This window comes from Phoxinus phoxinus (assembly GCF_949152265.1).
Source record: "Phoxinus phoxinus genome assembly, chromosome: 9".
NCBI classification, from domain to species: Eukaryota; Metazoa; Chordata; class Actinopteri; order Cypriniformes; family Leuciscidae; genus Phoxinus; species Phoxinus phoxinus.
In genome coordinates this window covers 28,751,425-28,763,188 of record NC_136884.1, presented here as the reverse complement: position 1 = coordinate 28,763,188, position 11,764 = coordinate 28,751,425, and the positions used below count along the sequence as shown (strand labels likewise).

Genomic DNA, 11,764 nt, shown 5'->3' with positions numbered 1-11,764 from the left:
TAGCACATGCTAAAACTGGTGTTCTTTCAATTCAGTTTAGAGGTCACACCATGACGTATATTCGAAACCTGAACTTTGTAATGCAGCAATATGATAATTATTTGCATTTTTTAAACTTTTTTTGTAAGCTATGATTTGTGCATACTTATGTGTCTTTTTATTTTAGAATTGAGCGTCTGTGGTGTGATGTTTGGTCAGCCATCTCTTGTAAATATTATGAAGTCCTGCATACAATGGAAGAAGAGGGAGTGCTTGATCTATCCGATGAGCTGCACCTCTTTTGTGTGCACTACGCAATTCTTCCACGGTTGAAATCGGACCTGAAGGGCTTCACGGGGAGCTGGAACAACCATCCGATCAGAACAGAGGGAAATCTTTCACCAGAACAGCTTTGGTACATCGGAATGTTACAGACACCAGTGGATGAGCCAGATATAGAGGTATGCTTTAAGCATCTATGCAAAGTTAAAAAGATTACACATCCAAAAATGCTAATTCTTGTTTTCATTTGCTCAACCTTAAAAAGGTATTTCAATTGAAAATGTAAATGTTCATGTTGTTTCAAACCCGTAACTTTCATCCATCTTCAGAACACAAATTATCTGAGAATGAAATGAAATCTGAGATATTTCTGTCCCTCCATTGACACTCTACATACAACTACCACTTTCAAGCCCCGGAAATCATATGTCCTTTAAGAAATACATGTGACTCCAGTGGTTTAACCTTAATTTAAAGGGGCCATGACATGAGAAACCAAATTTGCCTTGATCTTTTGGTATATAAGAGGTCTTTGTACCATTTAAACGTCCTGCAAGTTTCATAGCTTAAGACGTCCTCCCCATTATAAACTAATCATTTATATAAAGTCGGCATGAAATCAAAATTGACCCTATTTACTTTGTTAGCGGATATTACTAGTCTTGTGGTGAACAATTAATCCGTGCAAGTTAATACACGGAAAAAATTGTTTACCGAAGTTATCTTTAATCAAAGTCTGAAAAGTTACTTCCGGGTCTGGAATGGTTCTTTTTCTGATGGCATAGGCTTGACGGCTTGGTTTGGTTAATCGCTTAGCCACTCCCCTCAAACCGTTACTCTGCTGTGGGCGAGAGATGGAGAGGAGGAGCGCTGAAGTAAAACCCTGCCCTCTGTTCAATATTCCGTTTCATTTGGAAATGCGTCACAACACTTGAGAAAAGTCGTTTGCAACTTCCGGTTCACGCGGACTTTAATCAAGCTCTAAATACAGCTCGTTCTGGATCCATGGTAAGAAGTGACGTCACGGTACGAAGTGACGTACCAGCGTTTGCACATAGACCGCCTCCAGCACAAGACAACTACGCTTTAAGCGCAAGACAACTACGCTCATTTCGTATTGTTGTCGCGCCGCGCGCCTCACTAGTGTTCAGTCGACGGACAGCGAGTGGGTCTGTGTGTACAGTAAAATTACGATGCCGCAGATGTGCTGTTCCTGGCTGTGGACAAACAACATCTTTGAATACGCTGCCGAAAGATCCAGACGTCAGGGAAAAATGGATGCACTTTTTATTTTTTGCGGACGTCCCAGTCACGGCATTGTTCATTTAAGCATTTGTTCTATACATTTGAAGGATGACTGTTTTGAGGAAAAAATCCCAATATGATGCTGGCTTTGCCAGAAAACTGTTGCTCAAAGATAAGTCCGTGCCGACTATGGGCTCAACGACAACGCAAACGTACTTTTTATCATGGCTAATATAAACACATTTGTATAAGAGAATCTTGAAAATATGTCGCCTGTCTAGTAGGCCTACATGTGATAGAAAATTAAAAATGTTGCCTTTATCAATGCTGCATCTTCAAAAGATGGCCTGTGCATTTTTGTCCGTGGTACACCCTATCATGTCATTGAAATTAGTTAAATAATGTTAGCAAATTAAGCTATAGGATAATTATGCAACAACAATCCGTTTTCAAGTGTCTCGGGTTACAATTTTTTATTAATTCAAAATAGTTTCACTTTCCATGTGGACACGGGCTGATCCAGTCTTCGTTGTTGTGGTGATGGTTCATTTTCCTCTGATTCCGGCTCAAACATAATAAGATTTTATCATTGCAAGAGCCATCGCTTCACATGCATCAGCTGCTATTAAACAGTTGCGCCGAATCCTCAAATGTTCTGGCTGGGGGCGTTAATAATTGATGCACAGGCACTGACGTTAGCCAATCATAACAGTGGGCGTTAACACTGAACTCTTAAAGGGGAAACACCCCCAAAACAGACTGTGTGAATCAGAGGATGAGAAGCAGGGTGAGAAAAGGTCATAAATCACTACACTTTAAAAGTTTTTTGTAAAAAAAAAACTATAGTAATACTATAATTGCACTTAAAGGGGGGGTACAATGGTGTTTCATGTATTCAGAGTTGTTTACAGTGTTAAAGAGATGGATTCTCATGCTAATAATGGCCAAAGTTTGAAAAGTTATTTTGAACGAATAACAGAGAATTTCTGTGCTGAAAATCATACTTCCGGGTTGCAACACGTTTCGGCTGGTTTTTTTCTATCGTAGATCTAATGACGTAGACCAGAGTGGAACTCCTTATATGAGCATTGCTCTCGGAAAAGCGCGTTCACGCACATGTCGACCAGAGGAGAGAAAGACCGCGCTCATCGACGCTACTACCGGAAATCATCATCATCAGCGCTAAATAGGAATGGTTGATGTCAAGAATGTCTCCAAAAAAGTGTGTTTTGGGATGTGAGGGAGGGAAGTTTACCTTGTTCAGCTTCCCAACGAACCCAGTGTTACTGGAACAGTGGATGCAGTTTGTATTTCCGGGACAGCAAAGGAGTTCGGCAAGTGCGGTTTTGTGTTCTGGTCATTTCAGTGACGAATGTTTTATTAACAAGGCCCAGGCCGTCGCTGGATTTGCAAACCGGTTGCAATTAAAACCTGGCGCGGTCCCAGTGATAAAACACCCCATTCATGTAAGTACAACGGTATCACGCGCTCCAGCTTGACTCTATAGCTCCGCCCACGCCCAGAATCAAGGACCTCGGCTTTTTCCGGATAGAATCGGAAAGCTGTATTTTTATTTTATAAATATGATGAAACTAAAGACTTTTTGGAGATATGAAGGACACACTATTACTCTATAGGTACTCAAGATTAACATGAGATTGACTGAAACTAAGTATTTTACCCCCCCTTTAAGGGAATATAATAATAAAATAAAAAAACCCATGTCATGACCCCTTTAATGAAGCGGCTCGCCTGCTTAGTTTTTCAGTTCATTACTCTTCATTTGACTAATGTAAATGTATTCAATTGAAGACCCGATTTAGTTTTAGAGCTATCAAATATAAATGTAATGTAAATTGTAATGTAAATGTTTTTATTTTTTCAGATAGCTGAATAATTCATGCTTTTCCATTTTGGCACTATTATCTTGACATAGCAAGAGGGCTCTCAACTCTGGCTTGATATCTACTTTCCTGCAGAGTTTAGCCACAACCTTGTGTAAGGTTAGAGCTAAACTCTGCAGGAAAGTGGATCTCGAGGACCAGAGTTGAGAATCTCTGCAATCGTGACTCATTTCAATGGCTGGTATAAATAGGGCCTAAAATACATTTAGGCAAATAAATGTCAGGATTTTCATTCTGGGTGAACTATTAATTTACTATTAATTAAACTATTAATTTAATAATTTAGGTCAGCCTTAAGTTTTTATAATTAAAAGCAGTTAACATAGTAAAATAACAATGGTTTTTTCAGGTGGTGGAGCAACTTTTTCGAGAGGAAACTCCTGATACTGACTCAGAGGATGGTGTGGTGGTGCCAGAGATCCATTGCCCTTTTTCTGACCAAAAACTTGCTGTTCTGCATGGATTGATTAATCCCTTGACATCACCATTGAGTGACAGGGAGCTTTATGTCCAGACACTTGCTATCATCCAAAGATTGTGCTCTATTTAACATTTAAATGTTTAAGTAAAACACTCACAAGTACAGATGCAGTTCTGTCAGAATTTTAATTAATAAAAGAAAATCAGTTAATTGCCATTAAAACATTTAATTAATTTTATACAATGCTGTAAAACATTTAACCCTTCAGAAGCATGTAAAATTATTAACACGTTGAACATTGTCTCTTTGAATTTTAAAGATGAAATTAAACCTATTGAGAGAAATTATGTGTAGACATTTCAGTTAATTTTTTTAATCTACACCCTAAAAAAGCAACCTCCATGTTGCACAGCTGTTTTCATTATTTCTTTAAATTCATCACAATTTGACAGATGTGCAGTGGGAAATGTAATGGTTTGGGTGCATGCACTGATGATTGGATAGCAAAGTGTGTGGCTTGGCAGTCGTTGCATACAAGTGTGGTCAAACTGAACAGTAATTTTAAAGGCCTCTCTCTCTGACAGGAGCAGGTGCCTATGCGCTTGACCAGTCAGCCACTGCATCACCTGTGGGACAGAGAGTGCTGCCTCATCCTGAGCATCTCCATCTAGGGCAGTAAAATATACAATGTTTTAAATAACCATTTATAATATCACAACATTTGTAAATTGTACCATTTGTAATTTATTTGTGATCAAAGCGGAATGTTCAGCATCATTTCTTCAATCTTCGGTGTCACATGATCCTTCACAAATCATTCTAATATGATGCTCAAAAACTTATCAATGTTGAAATCAGTTTTTGCTGCATTTGTGTGGAAACAATGATACCACTGATTATAAAAAGACAAATGAATAATTGTATTCATTAAGGATGTATTAAATTGACGTAAGAAGACATTTATAATGTTACAAAAGATTTCTATGTAATAAATGCATAAATTAACTTTATTTTTCAAAGAATTATGAAAAAGCATAACTACTTCCACAATAATGTTAAGCTATGTTAATGTTAACTTTTTCCAACAATAATATTCTGAAATGTTTAAGCATCAAATCTGCATATTAGAATGATTTCTAAAGGGTCATGTGACACTGAAGACGAGTAATGATCTGATCAATCAGTTATCAGCCATATTTTGACTATTAATGTTTTACCGGTGTAGAAATATAATAAACACCTGAAATGAATACAAACTTACCTTCGAGCTCCATCAGAAAATCCTGGAAGTGATTCAGTATTTGGACCTCTTTGGTATGTTTTAGAGTGCCACTCTCACTCATTTGTGGAACAAGATGGGATACAATGTAATGAGAGTCCACCTGAAACAAACAACAAAAATGACATTATATAAACAGCATCATGCGATATACAAAGAAAAAATAATTTAATGATTACTGCTGTAACGTCTTTTAAACCAGCTATGCAAAATAGAACTAGTACGTTTTGGAAATCCTATCACTTCACCTTATCATTACCACCTTGCATAACAAAGAGGCTGCGGCACACTTCCCTGTTCTTCTCCATAGTGTCAATTAAACGGTAAAGCTGTAAACCTTCACGGAGCTGCTGAAGCATGAGTGTTCTCCGAGCAGCGGCATGCATTACAATCGCTCTTTAAAGAAATAAAACAAAAATTTCAGTGTTAATGTTTAACCATTGTATTTTCTGTGGAAGATACATAAAATAAATACATTTTAAAAATATTGCCTGAGTAAAACCTTGTTATATTCTCCTTGTTGTCCTCATTTATAGGCCCCGTGTAGCCACAGTTGACAATCTGTTCACTGTAAGATGACAAGTCTGAGGCCTCCTCGATCTTTAAGTAGAGGAAAATCTAAGTGTTACACTTCAAAAAAAAAAAAATACATGGCAATAGAAATAGGGGATTATCACGCTTCCGGGTTTCATGGGCGGGATTTTTCAACTTTGTGCATGTCCACTTCCGGCGCAGTTCAACAATGGCTGAAACGAAGGCTAGATGTCACTGCTCTGTTCCACTTTGTCAATCAAACAAACAACGCCAACCTTATTTAAGTTTCCATGGATTCCCGACTGAACTGAGTCTAAGGAAGAAGTGGATTAAAGCGGTTCGCCGGGATGAAGGGCCAAACTTTAAAATAAAAGAAGGTAGCACGTATGTTTGTAGCCGGCACTTTTTTTTTTTAATACCAGGGATGTAGTATAAATAAACTTAGGGTGGTCCATCATGGGTTCGCCAGAGTGATGAGTGATTCACCGGAAGTGGCAGTGCACAAAGACCACTGAATGCGGAAGTACTACGTATCAGCGTGATAATCCCCTATAACCTAAGACAATTTGTTTTCTGATACCATTTTAATCAGTGGTGAAAACTCAGCATCGTAAACGTTATCCTTGGTAGCGTTTTCAAAGGTTCCACTCAACAGAAAATCATAACACCAGTCCTGAAGAAATCTTGGAGCGGGCCACCCTGTGCAAGGCTAACAGCAAAGACCTCCCCAGCAACTCTGTTGCAATGACAAGTAAACAAGAAACACAGTATAGTAGAATTTTACAATTTACCAGTTAGTGTGTACCGGTATTTGAAATTTACATGTTTAAATTACATTTGCTTTTGAAAGCATTTATCAGCCTAAAACAAATGCTTCCTATTTAGATCCAGAAAAGTTTAAATGTCATTGATTTTTGTACAGACAATAACAGCTGAGATTTTTCTTATTTGTTTTCCACAGAAAAAGGCACACTTAAGTTTGGAATGACATGAGTGTGAATAAATGACAATATTAATTTTTGGGTGACCTATTTCTTTGAGGAGAAACACTTACCGAAACAGGCCATTGTCAAGATCATTCAATGAATATTTTGGCATTTTGCCTTTGCCCTCCTCTCCTTCGAAGAGTCTGGTCTCTATGCCACCAATCAGTTCTATATATATATTTAAAAACATAGATATCTAACCATAACAAATTAACAAGAAATCAAATGTTTTTTGGTGTAGCGTTTAAGATATGTTACCAAGTAAAAAAATATAAAAATTCTGACCTGTCAGGAATTCTTTTCGTAGAGCACCTGTGTCAACTCCAGCCTCTCCTAAGAAAGTAATCTTTAAAGTGTTGACTGGGGAGCTGATCTTTTGTCGCCTCCAAAGTAACAGACCTCGTTCCACAAGGTTCATTCTGGACACACAGATGCTGAATACCTTGGAGGTGTCAACTTGAGCAGCTAGCCATCGTAGGACATCCTCCTCACTGTAAATTGTTTTTATATTTAACTGTTAAATCTTTTAAATATTCAGCACGGAATGGTTTAGACCGCATGATACATAAGTTATACATTTTTACTTAACAATATCAATGTTACTTTTTAAAATGAAAGTACCATGACATCTCTTCATTTTGTGGCTTCATTATATCAGGGCTCCTTGTTTGAAGGGACTCTGAACTAGGAAAAAAAGCAACTGTGAAAATATAATACTGTTTATGTGAAGTAAAAATATTTAATTCAGTGCATTTATATGTAGCTAATTTCCAATAAAGTCTAATTTATCAAGAAATGTCAAAATATACATCACGCACCATAAAATTAGACTGCAGTTTCTAAACTGCTATGTGTATTGCATTACCTTTCCAAGTCACCACAAAAACTTGCATGGAGCTCCAATTCCATCAGAGGAAACGTTTTCATGCACACAGGACACTTTGCATCTGTTGACTAAAAAGCAAGTAATTATGTAAAATACTAAAAGCAGTCAGAAGGATGTCATCCCATGCCAGAAGTAAATTACCTTTTCCTCGAAGGCTGGAGGTGAATCAGGTACCTGGTTATAGACACAAAAAAAAATATGTAAAAAAACATTTCCATATGCAATAGGGGTGTCACAATATATCCCAATACAAAATTGCAACAATATGTATCGTGGATAGTGACAATATGTATAGTTAATCAGTGAAAGAGTGCAAGCATATTCGTTTAATTTAATTCTGTATTTTCAGCTGCAGAATCATGAATAACTTTTATTCTGGTGTCACTTTTGTCCTGTTCATTGGGTTTCTAGCACCAAGTCCAAGATATTCATTCACACACAATGTAATACCAAATTTAGCATTTTAATCAACAGTTCATTTATTGTTAATCTTTTACCATACGTTTTGGAGTATCGCAATAATATCATATTGTGATATGTATATCGAGTCGTAACATGAGGGTATCGTTACAGCCCTAACAGCCTACATAAGTTACTTAAAAGGTAACCTAAAAAAACAACAAGATTTTACCTCTGGTTCCGAATCTGAGAGTGTCTCATATTCCAGAGTATCGCATTCCCTCACATGCAGGGCAAGAATTTGAAGTGGCATCATTTTAAAACATTTCTTGCATTCTGCTTTTGGCATTAGCGAAAATTCCTGTGCATCGGAGGGAAGAGGAGAAAGATCGAACTCATCCTGTAAAGGTACAATATACAGCATGGTTTTCCCCCCTCCAGTTGCACATCTGATGGTACTGCCACTGTATCCTTCCGACTCTGGGGGAACAAGATTCAGACGCCGTCTTCCCTGTCCACCTGAATAAAAATAATAACATATATATATATACTCTATTATGTAAATATTTTATACATCATCATCAATATATATCATCCTTTAAAATTCTTACAAACTGGTTTATGGAAAAAAAATGTATATACCCTCACAAACAGAAAATAAACTAAAAGAAATTAATTAATTAACCTGATAATCATACTAGTAATGCACTGATATTAGTCAATAATAAAGGCATTTTGATGATACTGGAGGTTAAAAACACGTATTTACTCCTCGTAGCGACTTTTTGATAGTCAAATGCAAAATAAGATTTTGTTTTTGTCCAAATAGCAAAAGTGTGAGAGGAGTAATGTGTTTTTTTTGTTTGTAACAAAAAAAGGATTTCATTATATGGACATGATCAGCATTTTTGTAATATTTAATTATTTTGCTGTTCATTCTCAGGTATTCACTTTGAATTATGATGTTTAATTGCTGAAAACATGAATATTGACTATACCAACCTATTTAAACATACATAAACAAATAAAATATACATGAAACTAGTTGCATTGTGTGATTCTCTGAATCTCTGTAACTTGCACTTAGAAATTGTAGTGGTGTCCAAATAGTACCAGATGCCTTGTAGAGAAGCCATCCTCCAGATGCTGACTTCATTTTGGGGTAGGTATCACAAAACAAGCTGGAAACCTAAAATCCACAATTACAACAAATTATTATTACAAATAAAGTTATTCTATCCATCAGCTATAAATGAATATGTTATGCATAACCTCTGAATGAGTCAAATCATCAGTCATTGACAGATTTCGTTTCCCCAGTCCAGCCTGCATGAGTTGCAGCTCCTCTGCTGATGAAGGGGTCATTTCTAAATTTTTATTTAAAAGAAACGCTGAAAACACAAATGGTTTCCAAGCTTTGATGAACTTGGCTGGTTTACTACAGCTGGGTAAACGCCTTTTGGACCCCCGCTTAAAAAATCCTGGGAAAGACCTTCAAGAGATGATTAAATAAAAAGTTAGTAACTCAAAATATGTAGAACAATATATATACACCGGTATATATATATATATATATATATATATATATATAATATGTGTATATACATTCTGTGACAGATTGCTTATGCTACTCTATGTAGGCTTATGTAAGTTGCTTTGGATAAAAGCATCTGATAAATGCATAGGCTACATGTGAACAAAATTGCATTGCAAATATTAACTGTCATTGTTTTCAGTCATGACTGCAAGCTGAAACCTGGCCATCTCTTGGTCCACAGTCTGGCACTGTCCTGAGCGCTGCCCCTGATTCTGACTCTGCCTCGTGCTGGTTTTACCCAGCGACTGGTTGAGCACCTCTATGATGTTATGTATAGCTGATGCAGCATCTGCTGCACCAACATTTGAGCCTTGCTGCAGAATAAAGATCAGTCTGAGATCTTTGCTTAAATTACATCATGTAACATCCTTGAACGCATCACATATGTTGGGGTATAATAAAAATGTTGGGGGTAGCAATCAAAGTACTCAAACTACAAAAATTGCACTGCAGACATGTGAATAATAAGAATATAAACACGTCAAGATCGATCTACAGTTACTAGACATAAAGACATAACTTGGATAGAGAGCAGAAACAAACTTGTTTCTAGATTTGTCTATGGATTTGATATTAAACTTACCTCGGGCTGCCTCGAATGCCCTGCAGTTGAGGATGTTGATGACGCTCCGTGCCGCTCCTGATTACTCATCTCGGTTTTATTAATATCGATTATGTGCTTTAATATAGCCTAGCTGCTACTGTTGTTAGACTGTCACACAGATCCCAAAATTCGCGCCTGTCAATCCAAATCTCACTAGCCAATGAGAGCAAACTGCTGTTAAGCCCGCCCACACGGTAGGTCTGTGTCAGAATTACGAACGCAAACTTCAGAAGCGTAAACGCAAACTTCAGAAGCGTAAATGAAAACTCTGGAAGCGCATTTGTAAGTTCATATCAGCGAAAGAAATATGAGAAATAGTTAGCAAAACATGCAGTGTACTAAAAACGAAGTCAATAAATTTGCCAGCGAGTTATTCTTTTTCAGTTTCAAAGATATTTTATTCAGTTTCAATTTATATTTTCATTCATTTCTTCAAAATTTACGTTCATTTTTATTGGCACAAAAATAATTCCATATTAGTAATAACAATATATAATATTTCAAGCTCATGGAAACTGATTATTTAATAACATAGCAGGCATTTAAGGCCTACAACTGCAGTAACTCAATTAATTAACATTGGTGTATCATGCATAAAGTTGCAGACAAAACCCACGCTAGACAGTTGTGTGGACACAGAACAAGACCAACAGTAGCTGTCACAGCTTTCTACAGTCTAATTATCCATTCTAGCACCATATGTAGGTCCCTCTGACATCTCTTACTGGTGCCTTTTCACTTTCTTGTCTGTATTCACAAGTTTTCGTTTGTGTTTTGCACTTGCGGACTGAATGGCGTTTGCTTTTGACACCCTGAGCAGGTCTGCCTGCTTGATGGTGTTCACTGTAATAAGTGTGCTCTCCAGCCATAAGTTTGCCATCATATTAAGCATAGCTGAGGCACCCTCATTAAAAGAGGAGATGGCCATGCTTGCCGCTGCCTCGACCCTGTTCTTGCCAGCAGTTTTTGGGCAGCGGGCCCATATCACATAATTGAGGCACTCATTTGCATTTTGTGTGCCACCAAGCTGTCGCCTGACATGCGGTGATAGATGAGGAGAAGTTTCTGGCCCACCTTGTGGGATAGGTAATGTCAGCATGTCACGTGTGGCTTTTTGGGGTCTCATCTTTGTCTTCTGCCCTCCGATACCAACACCAAGATGGATTGCACCTAGTATGCAATGGTGTTTTGTTTGTTGACATGCAGTGGAGAAGGCCTGCCCAAATCTCTGCTTTCATTGTATCCACTGACCCCTGGTTATTCAAAATTGCCCCCCTGTAATCATTTTGCAGTGTTTTGCATTTCTTTGCGGTCAGTTTCCCCAAACCCTTGCCTTCCAATTTGCGCTCGGCTAAAAAATTTCTGAGCGCTGTGCCCATTCGCTTGTGAGCATGGTTTATACTTTTCAGCTTTACAATATAATGCTCAGGATATGGGTTCAGTGACAGTACTTCATTAAAAGCAGAGCTATCCCCATCTGAGAGCATCTCAGTGTACCGCAGCTGGTGGCGACTGACTGATCTAGCCCACATCCTCTTTGCTGCCTCATGCTCCATTGCCTTACAAGACCCTGTAAAATTCTTGGCACAGTCAGTGTGCGTCTCCCTCCAGCTGTCAAGTTCCTCCACAGTAATCTTCCCCTCATTCT

At 37.7% G+C, this 11,764-nt stretch overlaps 1 protein-coding gene across 4 annotated transcripts; it reads right to left on the bottom strand.

The window, feature by feature from the left end:
* Nucleotides 1-4,191: 4,191 nt before the first annotated feature.
* On the bottom strand, nt 4,192-9,115 carry LOC307003784 (uncharacterized protein). 4 transcript variants are annotated; one of them, XR_013798806.1, is made up of 12 exons: nt 9,029-9,115; nt 8,148-8,434; nt 7,658-7,690; nt 7,449-7,584; nt 7,252-7,309; nt 6,916-7,121; nt 6,699-6,798; nt 6,225-6,380; nt 5,613-5,710; nt 5,359-5,506; nt 5,093-5,213; nt 4,192-4,498 (listed from the first exon to the last, which is right to left on the bottom strand). XR_013798806.1 is itself a non-coding variant. In XM_079622601.1 (12 exons), the coding sequence occupies exons 8-12, from the start codon at nt 6,225-6,227 to the stop codon at nt 4,209-4,211; spliced, it is 660 nt and encodes a 219-aa protein (XP_079478727.1). In that variant the 5' UTR covers nt 6,228-6,380; nt 6,699-6,798; nt 6,916-7,121; nt 7,252-7,314; nt 7,449-7,584; nt 7,658-7,690; nt 8,148-8,434; nt 9,029-9,115; the 3' UTR covers nt 4,192-4,208. The 4 variants fall into 4 exon arrangements, 3 of the variants coding, with proteins under 3 accessions (XP_079478727.1, XP_079478729.1, XP_079478728.1); XM_079622601.1 differs by having other exon boundaries at nt 7,252-7,314; XM_079622603.1 differs by having other exon boundaries at nt 4,192-4,457; nt 7,252-7,314.
* Between the last annotated feature and the right edge of the window lie 2,649 nt (nt 9,116-11,764).